This window comes from Microcaecilia unicolor, chromosome 7 (genome assembly GCF_901765095.1).
Source record: "Microcaecilia unicolor chromosome 7, aMicUni1.1, whole genome shotgun sequence".
In the NCBI taxonomy this organism is placed as follows: Eukaryota; Metazoa; Chordata; class Amphibia; order Gymnophiona; family Siphonopidae; genus Microcaecilia; species Microcaecilia unicolor.
The window spans coordinates 139,085,289-139,099,916 of NC_044037.1; the positions used below are offsets into that span (position 1 = coordinate 139,085,289).

The 14,628-nt window shown below is 46.5% G+C and overlaps 1 protein-coding gene across 1 annotated transcript in view; it reads right to left on the reverse strand.

The window, feature by feature from the left end:
• TRPM8 (transient receptor potential cation channel subfamily M member 8) overlaps nucleotides 1-14,628 on the reverse strand; it is a 1,843,971-nt gene that overhangs the window by 873,543 nt on the left and 955,800 nt on the right. Inside the window, 1 exon segment of the mRNA XM_030210821.1 lies at nucleotides 2,027-2,122. Coding sequence (XP_030066681.1) covers nucleotides 2,027-2,122 — 96 coding nt within the window.

Consider the following 14,628-nt stretch of genomic DNA (forward strand, 5'->3'; position numbering starts at 1 on the left):
CATGGATCCGGTACTGGGACTCGATCTTCTTGGGGATGTGGGGATTAGTTAGAGGTTTTGTCCAGTTCGCAAGCAATGTCTTTTTTAGGACATGGTGCAAGGGAACAGTGGACACTTCCTTAGGTGGAGAAGGATAGTCCAGGAGCTCAAACATTTCAGCCCTGGGCTCGTCCTCCACAACCACCGGGAAGGGGATGGCCGTAGACATCTCCCGGACAAAGGAAGCGAAAGACAGACTCTCAGGAGGAGAAAGCTGTCTTTCAGGAGAGGGAGTGGGATCAGAAGGAAGACCCTCAGACTCCTCGTCAGAGAAATATCTGGGTTCTTCCTCTTCCTCCCACGAGGCCTCACCTTCGGTGTCAGACACAAGTTCCCGAACCTGTGTCTGCAACCTCGCCCGGCTCGACTCAGTGGAGCCACGTCCACGATGGGGGCGTCGAGAGGTAGACTCCCTCGCCCGCATCGGCGAAGCTCCCTCCGCCGACGTAGTCGGGGAGCCTTCCTGGGAGGTGGCCGCAGTCGGCACCGCACGCGGTACCGACGTCGGGGACCTCACCCCGGGCGATGGGCCAGCCGGCGCCACGCTCGACGGTACCGGAGGCGCAAGCACCGCCGGTACCGGAGGGGTAGGGCGCAACAGCTCTCCCAGAATCTCTGGGAGAACGGCCCGGAGGCTCTCGTTCAGAGCGGCTGCAGAGAGAGGCATAGAGGTCGATGCAGGCGTCGACATCAGAACCTGTTCCGGGCGTGGAGGCTGTTCCGGGCTGTCCAGAGTGGAGCGCATCGACACCTCCTGAACAGAGGGTGAGCGGTCCTCTCGGTGCCGATGCCTGCTGGGTGCCGACTCCCTCGGCGACCCAGAGCTCTCGGTGCCGACGCGGGGAGGAGACCGGTGTCGATGCTTCTTCGACTTCTTCCGAAGCATGTCACCGGAGCTCCCCGGCACCGACGAGGAGGACGTAGAATCCAGCCGTCGCTTCCTCGGGGCCGAGGTCGAAGGAGGTCGATCTCGGGGGGGCTGTACCGCAGGAGCCCTCAGGGTAGGGGGAGACCCACCCGAAGGCTCACCGCCACCAGCAGGGGAATGGACAGCCCTCACCTGCACTCCTGACGATGCACCACCGTCCGACGACATCAGCAGACGAGGTCCCGGTACCACCGACGTCGATGCAGCTATCCGATGTCTCGGCGCCGATGCAGAGGGCCGATGCCTCGATGCACTCGATGCACTGGCGGTCAAGAATGAAGGTCTGGACGCTGACGACGTTGATGCACTCGATGACCCCGGAGTCGATGCCGACGAAGAGCCCGAGAACAAAACGTTCCACTGGGCCAATCTCGCTACCTGAGTCCGCCTTTGTAACAGGGAACACAGACTACAGTTCTGAGGACGGTGCTCGGCCCCCAGACACTGAAGACACGACGAGTGCCTATCAGTGAGCGAGATTACCCGGGCGCACTGGGTGCACTTCTTGAAGCCGCTGGAAGGCTTCGATGTCATGGGCGGAAAAATCACGCCGGCGAAATCAAAATCCGAAATGACGGAAGTGAGCACCAAAACTTTAAGGGAGAAAAATCTCGACCGAGGCCGAAAAGAGGCCTACCCCGACAACGAAAGAAAACTTACCGGGGCAAAATCTGAAAAATACGGGAAGGGGCAAACGAAACCCAAGAGGGCTTCCGGAGCACTTCCCAAACAGTTTTTAGGATTTTCCGAAGAAAACACGTCGAAAAAGGACGTGCGAGGTCGACTCTCCGGGGCTCGACACGGCGAAAACACGACCGTACCGAGTGCGGACGAAAGAAGACTGGCCGGCTCGAGCCGGTTTCGGGCGGGAAGACGGCCGCGCATGCGCGGTGCGCGCGGGCGCGCGAGGACTAGCAAAGGACTTTGCTAGTGAAGATTCCGATTGGAGGGGCTGCCGTGGACGTCACCCATCAGTGAGAACAAGCAGCCTGCTTGTCCTCGGAGAACAAGTTTTAAATAAACTATAAACTATATACAATACATTGCAGGTGACTTTACCTGTTCCCAGATCACCTTTGACAAATTTCTCTTATTTTGTAGAACAGCCCAGATAAAAAGAGCTTGAAGGGGATGCCTTGTGATAGGTGAAATGTCCTTCAAAAAAAAAATAAAACATTGAATTAATATTTCTTATCATTACTATAAACACACAAAACATATTCTATGTAGGAATTTCTGGATTTCTGGCACAAATAGTATGCATGAATATTTCCAGAGTCTCCACCAATGCTATTGTACTTTGGAGTTGTAATGACATCACTAGTAAGAATGTATTTGCTGATTTTAGAAATCCTGTCTGAGCAGGGAAATAGGAGTGTCCTATTGAAGGAGACTAAATTTGGAAAGATTTCAGAAGTATAAATAGGCAAAACTAGATTCAACCCTTGTCTGTTGCTTTTGCCTCCTGCCCAGGACTCTAGTGCCTGATGCCATGAACTTTTAGACACAGCATTATTTATAGCAGTGTTTTGCTAATCCAGTGAACACATTCAAGCTATGTCATACAAGTATCAGGCAGGTACCAGAAGTTTCACTCAGATCTCTGACCTGCTGTGGATGTTGTGGAAGAAGGGTATCCACTTCTTTCTCTTTTGCAAAAGATTGAAGCGGACGGCTATAACTGTGGGCATACTGTGCCTGATGTTCAGCCAGTGGTGGGCTGCATACAGAGCCAGATTAAGGTAAAGGCACACTTGGCACATGTCTGGGGGCCCCAAACATTTAGAGGGCCCTGTCAGATGTGCTCAGGATTTAAGAAGCTAGAATTGCCAGCTATCTGAATTTTTTCAGCATTTTAAAAATGTGTAAACTACCTCTCTCAAAGCCAGAAGGATAGATAAGTGAATGGATATTTTTCAGAGTTTAGCCCATGGATCCAGCCAATGGGAAGCCAATGGGACGGAGGGGCTGAGCTACAGGGGCTGTGTGGGAAGCTGAGCTCTGCATAGGGTCTTTGGTGAGAACCAGACAGTGGAACTAGTAGTGAGTGTTCTGGGCACAGGGAGGGGGGAGATTGGTAGGTCTGAAGAATGGGGATAAGTGTGAAGGATTTACTGACAGCTGAGGAAAAGAACTGGCAACAAATGCCAGAATTTTACATGATGGTGGGCCCTGCTGCAGATAACTTGAGCTAAGCTTTAGTAAAAGATCCCCTTAACTATCTAGTCACTATTTATTCTTTGTTAATATGAACCTGACAGTCTATGCTGGACATGACTGAAGGCCATGTTAACAGTTGATCAATAGCCTGTGTAACCAGGCCTAAAAAAAGGTTAATAATTAAATGGCAACTTAGAAAAATACTGGAACAGCAGTGTTGAGTTGCTGAGGAAGTGTTAATACCAGCTGCTATGTGAAATGACCTTGTGATATGAAAGAACAAGGAAGTATAGACAATTCAGAGTAAAATATAAATATGTGTTTCTGAGAAAATGAGCTATGGATTAGATTATGTCAAGAGAATGAAAGCGAATAAGGAAGTTGAATATAGGTAAACAAAACCTGTGGTTGTATAGGTCAAGTGAGAATGACCCTCAGTAATTAGAAGTACGCCCATTTCTCGTAAATGGTATATGAAGTAAGTGCTGATATCTAAATATGTCTGCTGATTATATGGAAATCAATACTAATAAACAGAATAACAGATGGTCGAAAGAAGAAGTAGAAAATATCATTTAAGGAACTAGCAAAAGGCAGAGTTAGTGATGTAAAATGACAAGTGCTCAATAGACTTCAATGTAAAGCTTAAACTATATAAGATGTGACCAAATCTATTAGAATCAGAGATGTAAGCCTGAGTATTCACGTTCTTGTGACCAGATTACTACTCTCTATGAGAACAAGCCTGAGGCCTGTATTTTGATTGATGCACCAACTTTATGCTGTATTGCCTGATTTGAAATAACCATTGTACTCTTATTTTGGTAAGTGATGGAAATTGTAATAATAAATTTTCTTCTTCTCATACAATCTAACAAACCTTCTGAGTCTGTCTCCTCTCTTTCTTGTAATTATAACAAGTTCTACTTACTTCAGTGGTGGACACTGTTAGTATCAGTAGACATGTGTTAGACTGTACGATAGAGAGGCAGGGGGCTGGGAGTCAGAGGTCATTACATCTTTTAATATCAAGGAAAGCTTTCAACTGATATGGAGAAAAGAAAACATATTTAAATCCTGCCAACTGGACCAAACAGTTACAGAGGTAAACTAACAGGAAAATTGCTCCTAGACTAGGCATAGCCTGTTTTAAAGCTAGAAAGGCCTTCCTTTGTTCCTGTTCTGTCCTCCGACAGCCTTGCACTAGTTTATAGTGTGATTCTAAAATGTGTTTAATGCCTTTACTGTTATTCTCACTTCTAAGGATTTTTACTGCTGCAGTCCTCACTACAAAGATATATGAGCAATGTATTGCGTGTAATGTAGTCTCACATGTAATGTAGTCTCACATGTAGTCACACCTGCCTGTCTGTATAACGACAGTTACTATTGGTCTGTGCTGCTGCAAAGACCTCTTCTCTTTCTTAGCCAAGCTTGGCTCCTTTGTCTACCTGCTATCATTTCCTGGTCACTCTTACTATCTGTGTCCTGAGAGGTCGGCCAGGTATGACCTTTCCCTCCAATCGAGGGCTGCCCTCTTGGACCACCCCTGCTACCTGATGGCAGGCTGTATCCCTATTGGTCCCTTTACCTCCTCCTCCCTGAGCCTGTGTGAGCCCCTTCTTGGCCTCTCTTTCTCCATGAGGCATTCTACATCTTGCTTCAGACAGCACTTGTCCTGCTAAACTCCCGGGAACAAACTCGGTTTTTTACCTTGCTAATATTTCTCTAATGAGATATTGCACTTTCCAGGCACTCAGCTCTGTGCTACTTGTTTAACCATTTTCTCACTTCTGCAATAAAGCTGCCTTTCTTCAGATTTCTATCTCCAACCACTAATTCAGCCCTCAGAATTATGGAGTCTCGGTTGCCATGGGGCAATACTTCTAAACATCTGACTGTGAGTAAATTATCTATATTTATTCAATAAAGGAAATTTCAGAAAATAAAGAGGCTTCAGGTGTGTGCTGGTGTGCCAAGGTTATACTCCAGGATATTAAGGCTGTAGAGATACAGGTCTTGAGAGGCTTGCCAGTAAAAAAACGAGTAGTTATTAAGGGAGATCAAGACATTTTCAGCAGCACAAGCATGCTTTGAAAGAGCCTTCTGCACTGCACTTAATCAAACCAGAAATGAAAAAGTTAAGCTTGTGAAAAGGCAGAAGATTTGTGGAAGTTAATCAAACCAGAAATGAAAAGGTGAATCAAGAAAAAGTGCCAAATCATTCTGGATGTTAACCGATCTGCATTCAAGTGAACTTTTAGGCAAGAAAAGCAATGTTTGTGACTGTTTAGGTGCATTTAACAGAAAAGTTAAGCTTATGAAAAAGTAGAAGATTTGTGGAAGTTTAAAACCAGAATCTTTGAGAAACTTTTCCTAGCATTTCCTCCCTGACCACATTCCAAAGAGCAATTAAATCAAGTACCTTCCTATTGTCTTTTTAAGTATCTTTCCCTGCTCAAAAGCAACCCCTCACCTCTGCGTTGCCAGCAATCAAAGGCAGCAGGAGAAACTGTGTTTGTATTGGCAAATCTATGAACATTTTAAGCTAGCATAAGAAAGATTTAAGAAATGAAACTAGCTTAAAGTGACTGTTGCAGAATTGATCAGAAACTTTGAAGCAGGATATCAGAGTGAGAAGGAATCTTCCAACTCGAGTTCTTTGTGTTGCATTTGTTACACCTCTATGTTAATTACACAGGAGCTCTCTGCAAAGGCAGGGGCAGACAGCGACACCTGTCTGTCATCACTACAGACCAGTTACGCACTCTATCAGCAAAATGCAGAAGAGTATTACCAGTTCTTAGATGAGACAAATACAAATCAGAGACTTTTGAGAAAGGAATTCCAAAAAGCCAAAGACCGGAAGCATAGACCTGAAGTAGCAAAGGCTGTAAAGAAAGCATCTCCCTGTGCTTTCACTCTTCTAAGCATACATCCAAAACCTCAAGATCCTTCAGGTCATGCACAACAAACCACTCCAGCCAATCAACAGCTAGCTCAGTGGCCATTCAGGCACGGGCTATGGCAGAGGAGGCCAACGTCATCATATTGAACAAGAAACCACCCTAAAGCTAAAACGGGCTGGGATGGAGGCAGTGGCTGCACATAAAAAAACTTAGCTGGACATTATGATAGAAGTGCTCCAGCAAGAGAAAGAAATAGCTGCAGTTGAGGCAAAGGCCAAGGTCTTTGAAGCTGCTGTGGGTCAGAATGACGGAAAGAACTGACTTATCCACTTCACCTCTGAAGACTACGCTCAAAAGCTTATGTGATGGCACACACCCCACCACCTAATAGCATATTGAAGCAGTTTGATTCAGATCCTGAGGAACCTAATCTATTTTCATCAGAGTCTAAGTTATCTGAAATAAGCATGCCCAAGGCAAATCGCGCCACAGAGGCAGACTTGTATGACAGTGATCCACACACATGTATGCATATGATGCACTACCACTGGCACTTGCTCCAGAAAAACACGCTAACAGAAATACTTAATTTCAGCCACAGATTCTGGGCCTTCATACAGGGTATGGGCAACAGAGTCCTAAGCAATCGCTCTCAAGCAGGATATTGGTTGAACTCCCTTGTCCTAAACAAGAGGGGCCTGGACAGCCACACTCCTCATCAGGCTTTAGAAAGGCACAAGGCAGTAACGTCAACTGCTCAACCTGAAACTTCAGCAAGAGATGAGCTAGCAGAGTATCTGGCTTGCAAATATCTGGGGAGTGCAGAGCTTACCCAGTTCAATGGCTGCCCTGAGCATTACAGGGCATGGATATCCGATTCCAAGGATGCCATAGTGAATACAAGGCTTACTCCTAAGCAAGATGTCACACGGGCTGGGAAAGAAAACAGCCACATGTGTAGAAGAGTTGAACTCAGATCATCTCGCCAAAGATTGCAGAGTACCTATCATGTATACAGAGCGTGGCAGCAACCAACATGTTGTGATAAACACAGTGGTTGCCCTACCCTGAGGAGGCTGCTAGATGGGGCTCTCCAACCCGAAACATGAAAATGCCCTGATCTGGCCACTAGAGGGAGCCAAAGAGGATAGACCATTGTAGTGACCAGAAGGGACGGCTAGGGGGTGCTCGTGGTATAGGACCTGTCCTTCCCTGGAGAGGCTACCAGGGGGAACTCTCTAAGATGGAAAGTGGGAGAGAGTTCTAGGTGCAGACCTTTCTGGAAGCAGGGGGAGAGGCCTAGAGAGGTGGGGTGGATTATTGGTCACCCTATAAAAAGCACCCTCTAAGCCACGAGAAGGGAGAAGATGGGGGGGGGGGGGGGGGGGGGGGGGACCTGCAACGCCCAGAGCCTGAGGATTACAAGCAGGGAGAAAGTGAAGGAAGAAATCTGCTGAAGGAGAGCTCAAGAGAAGGATTAGGAGAAGGTTCCCTCCAAACCCAAAGAGTTACTTACCTGGTGGAGGCCAGGAACTGTGTACTATTGTTATGGACATTTGCTAATGAGACAGAACTAACAGCCGTGGGGTGGAGGATAGGACTGTAAGGTCAATGCGAGTGAAGAAGTCTTATCCAGGGGTGGTGGCTGTTTTAACCTGAGACCCCGTTCTCTCCAAGAAAAGGGGTTCAGGCAGTATATTTGCGAGTGAAGGATACTTGGAAGGAAGTTGTGCCCCCACAAGATTGAATCCAAGTCCTAGTAAAGTGAATTTGCATTTTGATTGTCTCATTTGCATATATGGGAAGGCTGGAGAATCCTAGTTGCAGTTCTCAGAGAGTGCGAGGGGTCACGGCCCATGGATCAGAGGGGTGACCAGGGCAACCTGGACTGGACCGGAGAGGATTTCCAGCCGAAGGAAGGCATATGTGAGCAGTCACCCTGAGTAAGGCAGGAGCCCCAGGTATAGGGGTGGGTGCTTGCAAGTAACTAGGAGAAGACTAGCTAGAGTCCTGCTTAGAAGCCTGAGGCCAGGTAGAGAGCAGGAAGGGCATAGGTTTTTATAGATTGTCTTGAAGCCAAGTGCCGGGGAACCTGAAGAGGGCCCTGAGGAGGAGAAGATAAAGGAAACCCCTTGTGTTCTGAAGTGTTTGTATCCATGCTGTGCTTGCTGGAGTTACCTTGAAGGGAGGGGGATGATAAAGGAAACCCCCTTGTTTGGAACTGTATGCTTCTATGCTGTTTTTGTTGGAATTATCCAGGATTTACCACAAGTTGTTTTGAACTGCATTGGTTGGAACTGCCTGTGGCTAAGCAGTGCCTAGTGGACTGCAGTATGTAGCTTGGCTTGGGAGCCAAGGGAACTCCAAAGAGACTGGCAAGTGAGACCCCGGCCAGCAGAGGGTGGCATTTCGGAATCACCCAGTGGCCGGGAGCTTTACAATGTCTATGCCTTAAACCCAGATAGTGCCGAACCGAACTCTAACCCCAAGTCGAATCATAGCGGGGAGATGGAGGAACAGAGGGCACCAACATTCCAAGTCACTCTAAGATGCACAAAGGTGTGTGAAGGAAACCGTGAAGGGAGATCCTGCACCAAGACATGCCTGGCCAAAGTGTATCTTGAAGGATGGCATGAAAGCAGCCGAAATGCACGTCATCATAGATGAGCAGAGCAACAGGTCCCTCACAAGACCAGAGTTCTATGACCTGTTTGACATCCATCACAACTACTCCTCATACAGAATCAAAACTTGTGCAGGAGTAGTACAGGTGGTAGGGCAAACAGCAATGTCACCATCTATTCTTGATCCACTTCAATCTGGCTTTCGCCCCCTTCATTCAACTGAAACAGCGCTTGTTAAAGTCTACAATATCTGTTCCTGGCCAGATCCAAAGGTCTCTATTCTATCCTCATCGTTCTCGATCTATCTGCTGCTTTTGACACTGTTGATACGCTGTCCTCACTTGGATTTCAGGGCTCTGTTCTTTCCTGGTTTTCTTCTTATCTCTCCCAGCGTACCTTTAATGTATACTCTAGTGGATCCTCTTCTACTTCTATCCCACTGTCAGTTGGTGTACCTCAGGGATCTGTCCTGGGACCTCTTCTTTTCTCCATCTATACTTCTTCCCTTGGTACTCTGATCTCATCCCATGGTTTTCAGTATCATCTTTACGCTGATGACTCCCAGATCTACTACTACTACTATTTAGCATTTCTATAGCGCTACAAGGCATACGCAGCGCTGCACAAACATAGAAGAAAGACAGTCCCTGCTCAAAGAGCTTACAATCTAATAGACAAAAAATAAATAAAGTAAGCAAATCAAATCAATTAATGTGAACGGGAAGGAAGAGAGGAGGGTAGGTGGAGGCGAGTGGTTACAAGTGGTTACGAGTCAAAAGCAATGTTAAAGAGGTGGGCTTTCAGTCTAGATTTAAAGGTGGCCAAGGATGGGGCAAGACGTAGGGGCTCAGGAAGTTTATTCCAGGTGTAGGGTGCAGCGAGACAGAAGGCGCGAAGTCTGGAGTTGGCAGTAGTGGAGAAGGGAACAGATAAGAAGGATTTATCCATGGAGCGGAGTGCACGGGAAGGGGTGTAGGGAAGGACGAGTGTGGAGAGATACTGGGGAGCAGCAGAGTGAATACATTTATAGGTTAGTAGAAGAAGTTTGAACAGGATGCGAAAACGGATAGGGAGCCAGTGAAGGGTCTTGAGGAGAGGGGTAGTATGAGTAAAGCGACCCTGGCGGAAGATGAGACGGGCAGCAGAGTTTTGAACCGACTGGAGAGGGGAGAGGTGACTAAGTGGGAGGCCAGCAAGAAGCAGATTGCAGTAGTCTAAACGAGAGGTGACAAGGGTGTGGATGAGGGTTTTGGTAGAGTGCTCGGAAAGAAAGGGCGGATTTTACGGATGTTGTAAAGAAAGAAACGACAGGTCTTGGCGGTCTCCTGGATATGAGCACAGAAGGAGAGAGAAGAGTCAAAGATGACCCCAAGGTTTCGAGCTGAGGAGACAGGGAGAATGAGAGAGCCATCAACAGAAATAGAAACGGGGGGAGCGGGGAGGTGGGTTTGGGGGGGGAAAATGAGAAGCTCGGTTTTGGTCATATTTAATTTCAGGTGGTGTTGAGACATCCAGGCAGCAATGTCAGACAAGCACGCTGAAACTTTGGTTTGGATGCAAGGTGAGATATCAGGGGTAGAAAGGTAGATTTGGGAGTCATCAGCATAGAGATGGTAGGAAAAGCCATGGGATGAGATTAATGAACCAAGGGAAGAAGTGTAGATAGAAAAGAGGAGGGGACCAAGAACAGAACCCTGAGGTACGCCGACAGGCAGAGGGATAGAAGTAGAAGAGGATCCACCAGAGTGAACACTAAAGGTGCGGAGGGAGAGGTAGGAAGAGAACCAGGAAAGGACAGAGCCCTGGAATCCAAGTGAGGACAGGGTATCGAGAAGTATGCTGTGATCGATAGTGTCAAAAGCAGCGGAAAGATCAAGAAGAATGAGGATGGAATATTGACCTCTGGATTTAGCCAGTAATAGGTCATTGGAGACTTTAGTAAGCACAGTTTCGGTTGAGTGGAGAGGGCGAAAACCAGATTGTAATGGGTCAAGAATAGCATGTGAGGAGAGAAAATCAAGGCAGCGGCGGTGAACAGCACGCTCAAGTAATTTGGAAAGAGAAAAGGAAGGAGGGAGATGGGTCGGTAATTAGAGGGACAAGTAGGGTCAAGTGAAGGCTTCTTAAGGAGAGGTGTGACCACAGCATGTTTAAAGGCAGCAGGGACAGTCGCAGTGGAAAGTGAGAGGTTGAGAATGTGACAGATAAAAGGAATAAGAGTAGGAGAGATGGCATTAAGAAGGTGGGTGGGAATGGGATCAGAGGAACAGGTGGTACATTTTGAGGAAGAAAGGAGAAGTGCAGTTTCCTCAATAGTAACTTCAGGAAAGGAGGAAAGGGAATGAGGGGAAGGAGAGAGAGGAGAACGGACTAGTGGAGGGAGAGCTGGTGAGGTAGAGAAAGCAAGGTTTATCTTTTGAACCTTGTTGTGAAAGAATTCAGCAAGGGTCTGAGGAGATAATGAAGGGGGAGTTGGGGGAGGGGGCACCTTGAGGAGAGAGTTCAATGTGGTGAAGAGAAGTCGAGGATTAGAGCCAAGAGAGTTGGTCAGTTGGATATAATAATCCTGTTTGGCGTGTAAAAGAGCAGATTGGAAGGAGGTCAGCATGAACTTAAAGTGTAAGAAATCAGCAAGGGCCCGAGATTTCCGCCAGAGGCGTTCGGCGGAGCGGGTACAGGAACGTAGGTAGTGGATATTAGAAGTCAGCCAAGGTTGGGGTTTTGTACGCCTTACAGGGCGGGTCATCAAAGGTGCAAGAGTGTCTAAGGCATAGAGTATTGTTGTAAGAAGAAACAGCCTCGTTGACAGACATGGATGGTGCCACAGTAGAGAGGAGGTTTGAAACATGGGAGGATAGAGATGAAGGGTCAATATCGTGAAGATTCCTAGATAAATTAGATAGGATAGGACGGGACTGGGAGGAAGGAGATTTAAGTGTGAAAGTTATAAGATGGTGATCAGAGGAGGGATGATCAAAGGCAAGGAAACTAGAAGGTGAACAGTTGGAGGAGAAGATGAGATCAAGACAGTGACCATTTTGATGAGTGGGGGAGGTGGAGCATAGTTGGAGATTAAAGGATGACGTTAAAGCGAGTAACTTGGAAATATAAGAGTTGGAAGGATCATTAGGAGGAATATTAAAGTCACCAAGGATGAGAGAGGGGGAAGAAGGATCTACATCTCCACACCAGAAATCTCAGCCGAAATCCAGGCCAAAGTATCAGCCTGCCTGTCTGACATTGCTGCCTGGATGTCTCAGCGCCATCTGAAACTAAACATGACCAAGACTGAGCTTCTTATCTTTCCCCCTAAACCAACCTCTCCTCCTCCCCCATTCTCTATTTCTGTGGATAACACTCTCATCCTTCCTGTCTCATCAGCTCGTAACCTTGGAGTCATCTTCGATTCCTCCCTCTCCTTCTCTGCACATATTCAACAGACTACTAAAACCTGTCGTTTCTTTCTCTATAATGTCACCAAAATTCACCCTTTCCTTTCTGAGCACACTACCAGAACCCTCATCCACACTCTTATCACCTCTCGCTTAGACTATTGCAACTTGCTTCTCACAGGTCTCCCACTTAGTCATCTCTCTCCTCTTCAATCTGTTCAAAATTCTGCTGCACAACTAATATTCCGCCAGTGTCATTATGCTCATATTAGCCCTCTCCTCAAGTCACTTCACTGGCTTCCTATCCATTTCTACATACAGTTCAAACTCCTCTTATTGACCTATAAGTACATTCACTCTGCAGCTCCTCAGTACCTCTCCACTCTCATCTCTCCCTACATTCCTCCCAGGGAACTCCATTCACTGGGTAAATCTCTCTTATCTGCACCCTTCTCCTCCACTGCTAACTCCAGACTCCGTTCCTTTTATCTTGCTGCACCTTATGCCTGGAATAGACTTCCTGAGCCAGTACGTCAAGCTTTTCATCTCTGGCCGTCTTCAAATCTAAGCTAAAAGCCCACCTATTTGATGCTGCTTTTAACTCCTAACCCTTGTTCACTTGTTCAGAACCTTTATTTTATCATCCTCAATTTAATATTCCCTTATATCTTGTTTGTCTGTCCTAATTAGATTGTAAGCTCTGTCGAGCAGGGACTGTCTCTTCATGTTCAAGTGTACAGCACTGCGTACGTCTAGTAGCGCTATAGAAATGATAAGTAGTAGTAGTACTCACGGTCACCCATACAAGTTGAATATGACCAGATACCAGATGACAAGGATGAGATTCCCATGCCAGAGTTTGCCTTGAATCACCCCCACCCGAGACCCATAATCGACCAGCTTGCTGACATCCCACTCTTGCTGGATAGAGATGCACCAGAACTCCTGAACATCCATGAATCAAGCAAGGGCCCACGCAGTGCTCCCTATGCACACCGACTCAACTTGGGTTGAACAATGGTAGGCGATGTCTGCTTCAAGTGAACAAGAAAGTCAAGTGTCAATGTACTTTCCACCAATGTCCTAGAAAGTGGGTGCTCTTCTTTGTTTGAGCTATGTACCAACCACCTGACCACCAAAGAAGCTCCTGCCCATTGTCCCAACACTCTACAAAACAGTCTCCTCAGCAGACTTAGAACACCTGGGAAGCTCAGTGTTCCAGACTACCAAAAACGAAGACAAACCTGCCTTCTCAATGGAAGATAAAGAGTTCCTGGACATAATGAACAAAGAGTTCAGTAAAGATGAGTCATTCCCTTCAGTAGACCATGCTAGAGACCTGAAGGACCTAGACCTGGGAGTGGACACCCCCCCCCCCCCCACTTCAACGCAGCCTTGGCTTAAGCTGTAACCTAAAAAAGGACATCTTCAACTTTTAGGTCTCCACCCAAGAGCAACAGTGCACGTGACTGTCTACAGTGAATGGTCCGTATGACCCACCAACAAGATTTTGCTCCTTGGTCCACCCAAAGAAGCATGAGCACAGTGAGCCACCATCCACCCATAAAGACCAGAGACTCAGACACTTTATCTCTCTCTTTTGTGTTTTCTAGTGTTGTTGTTGTTGTCTGTCTCTCGTTTCAGTTCCTATGTGATGAAGAAGATGACCCCACAGCTGATGGACAGCCTGAATGCAAATAATGGACTTTGCATGCTATTAATTTGATAAATTGTGATAATATGATAGTGGTATCTACAGATACCAAGCGGGGAGTGTCTGTCCTCTGATAGCCTTGCACTAGTTTATAGTGTGACCCTAAAATGTGTTTAATGCTCACACTGCTCTGTATATAAACATTCCTTAAATGTATCCACTTTCATTCACCCCACCTCTGGCAGAGAATACAAACTCAATTTTGATAGTACATGTGTCTCATCCTTTGTTATATATGTTATTATCTGTGCATGTTGACTATTATACATTGGCAAAACCAAAGGAATAATAAGGACTAGAATTGTAGAGCACAGAAGCTGCATAAATAGACAGGTCAAATCAGCCCCCTTGGTTGAACACTGGATTGAAAAGCAACACAAAGATCTCCAGTTTTTTGTTTTTAGAAATATCAATAGAAATCAAACAAAATAAAACATGGAAAAGAAAATAAGATGATACCTTTTTTATTGGACATAACTTAATACATTTCTTGATTAGCTTTCGAAGGTTGCCCTTCTTCGTCAGATCGGAAATAAGCAAATGTGCTAGCTGACAGTGTATATAAGTGAAAACATTCAAGCATTACTGTGACAGTCTGACAGGGTGGGAGGATGGGGGTGGGTAGGAGGTATGCATGGGGACATCAAAGCATATCATTGATATTCTAACAGGATGGGTGTGGATAGGTGAAGGGTGGGGTGATCAACAGAGACATACAGCTTTATGGTTTATAATGGGCTAGGAACCCCAGGTTAAGTCCTTTCTGTTGGGTGTTAAAATATTCAATCATTCTGACTTCAAAGGTCTTACGTTCTTGTATGCTTTGATGTCCCCATGCATACCTCCTACCCACCCCCATCCT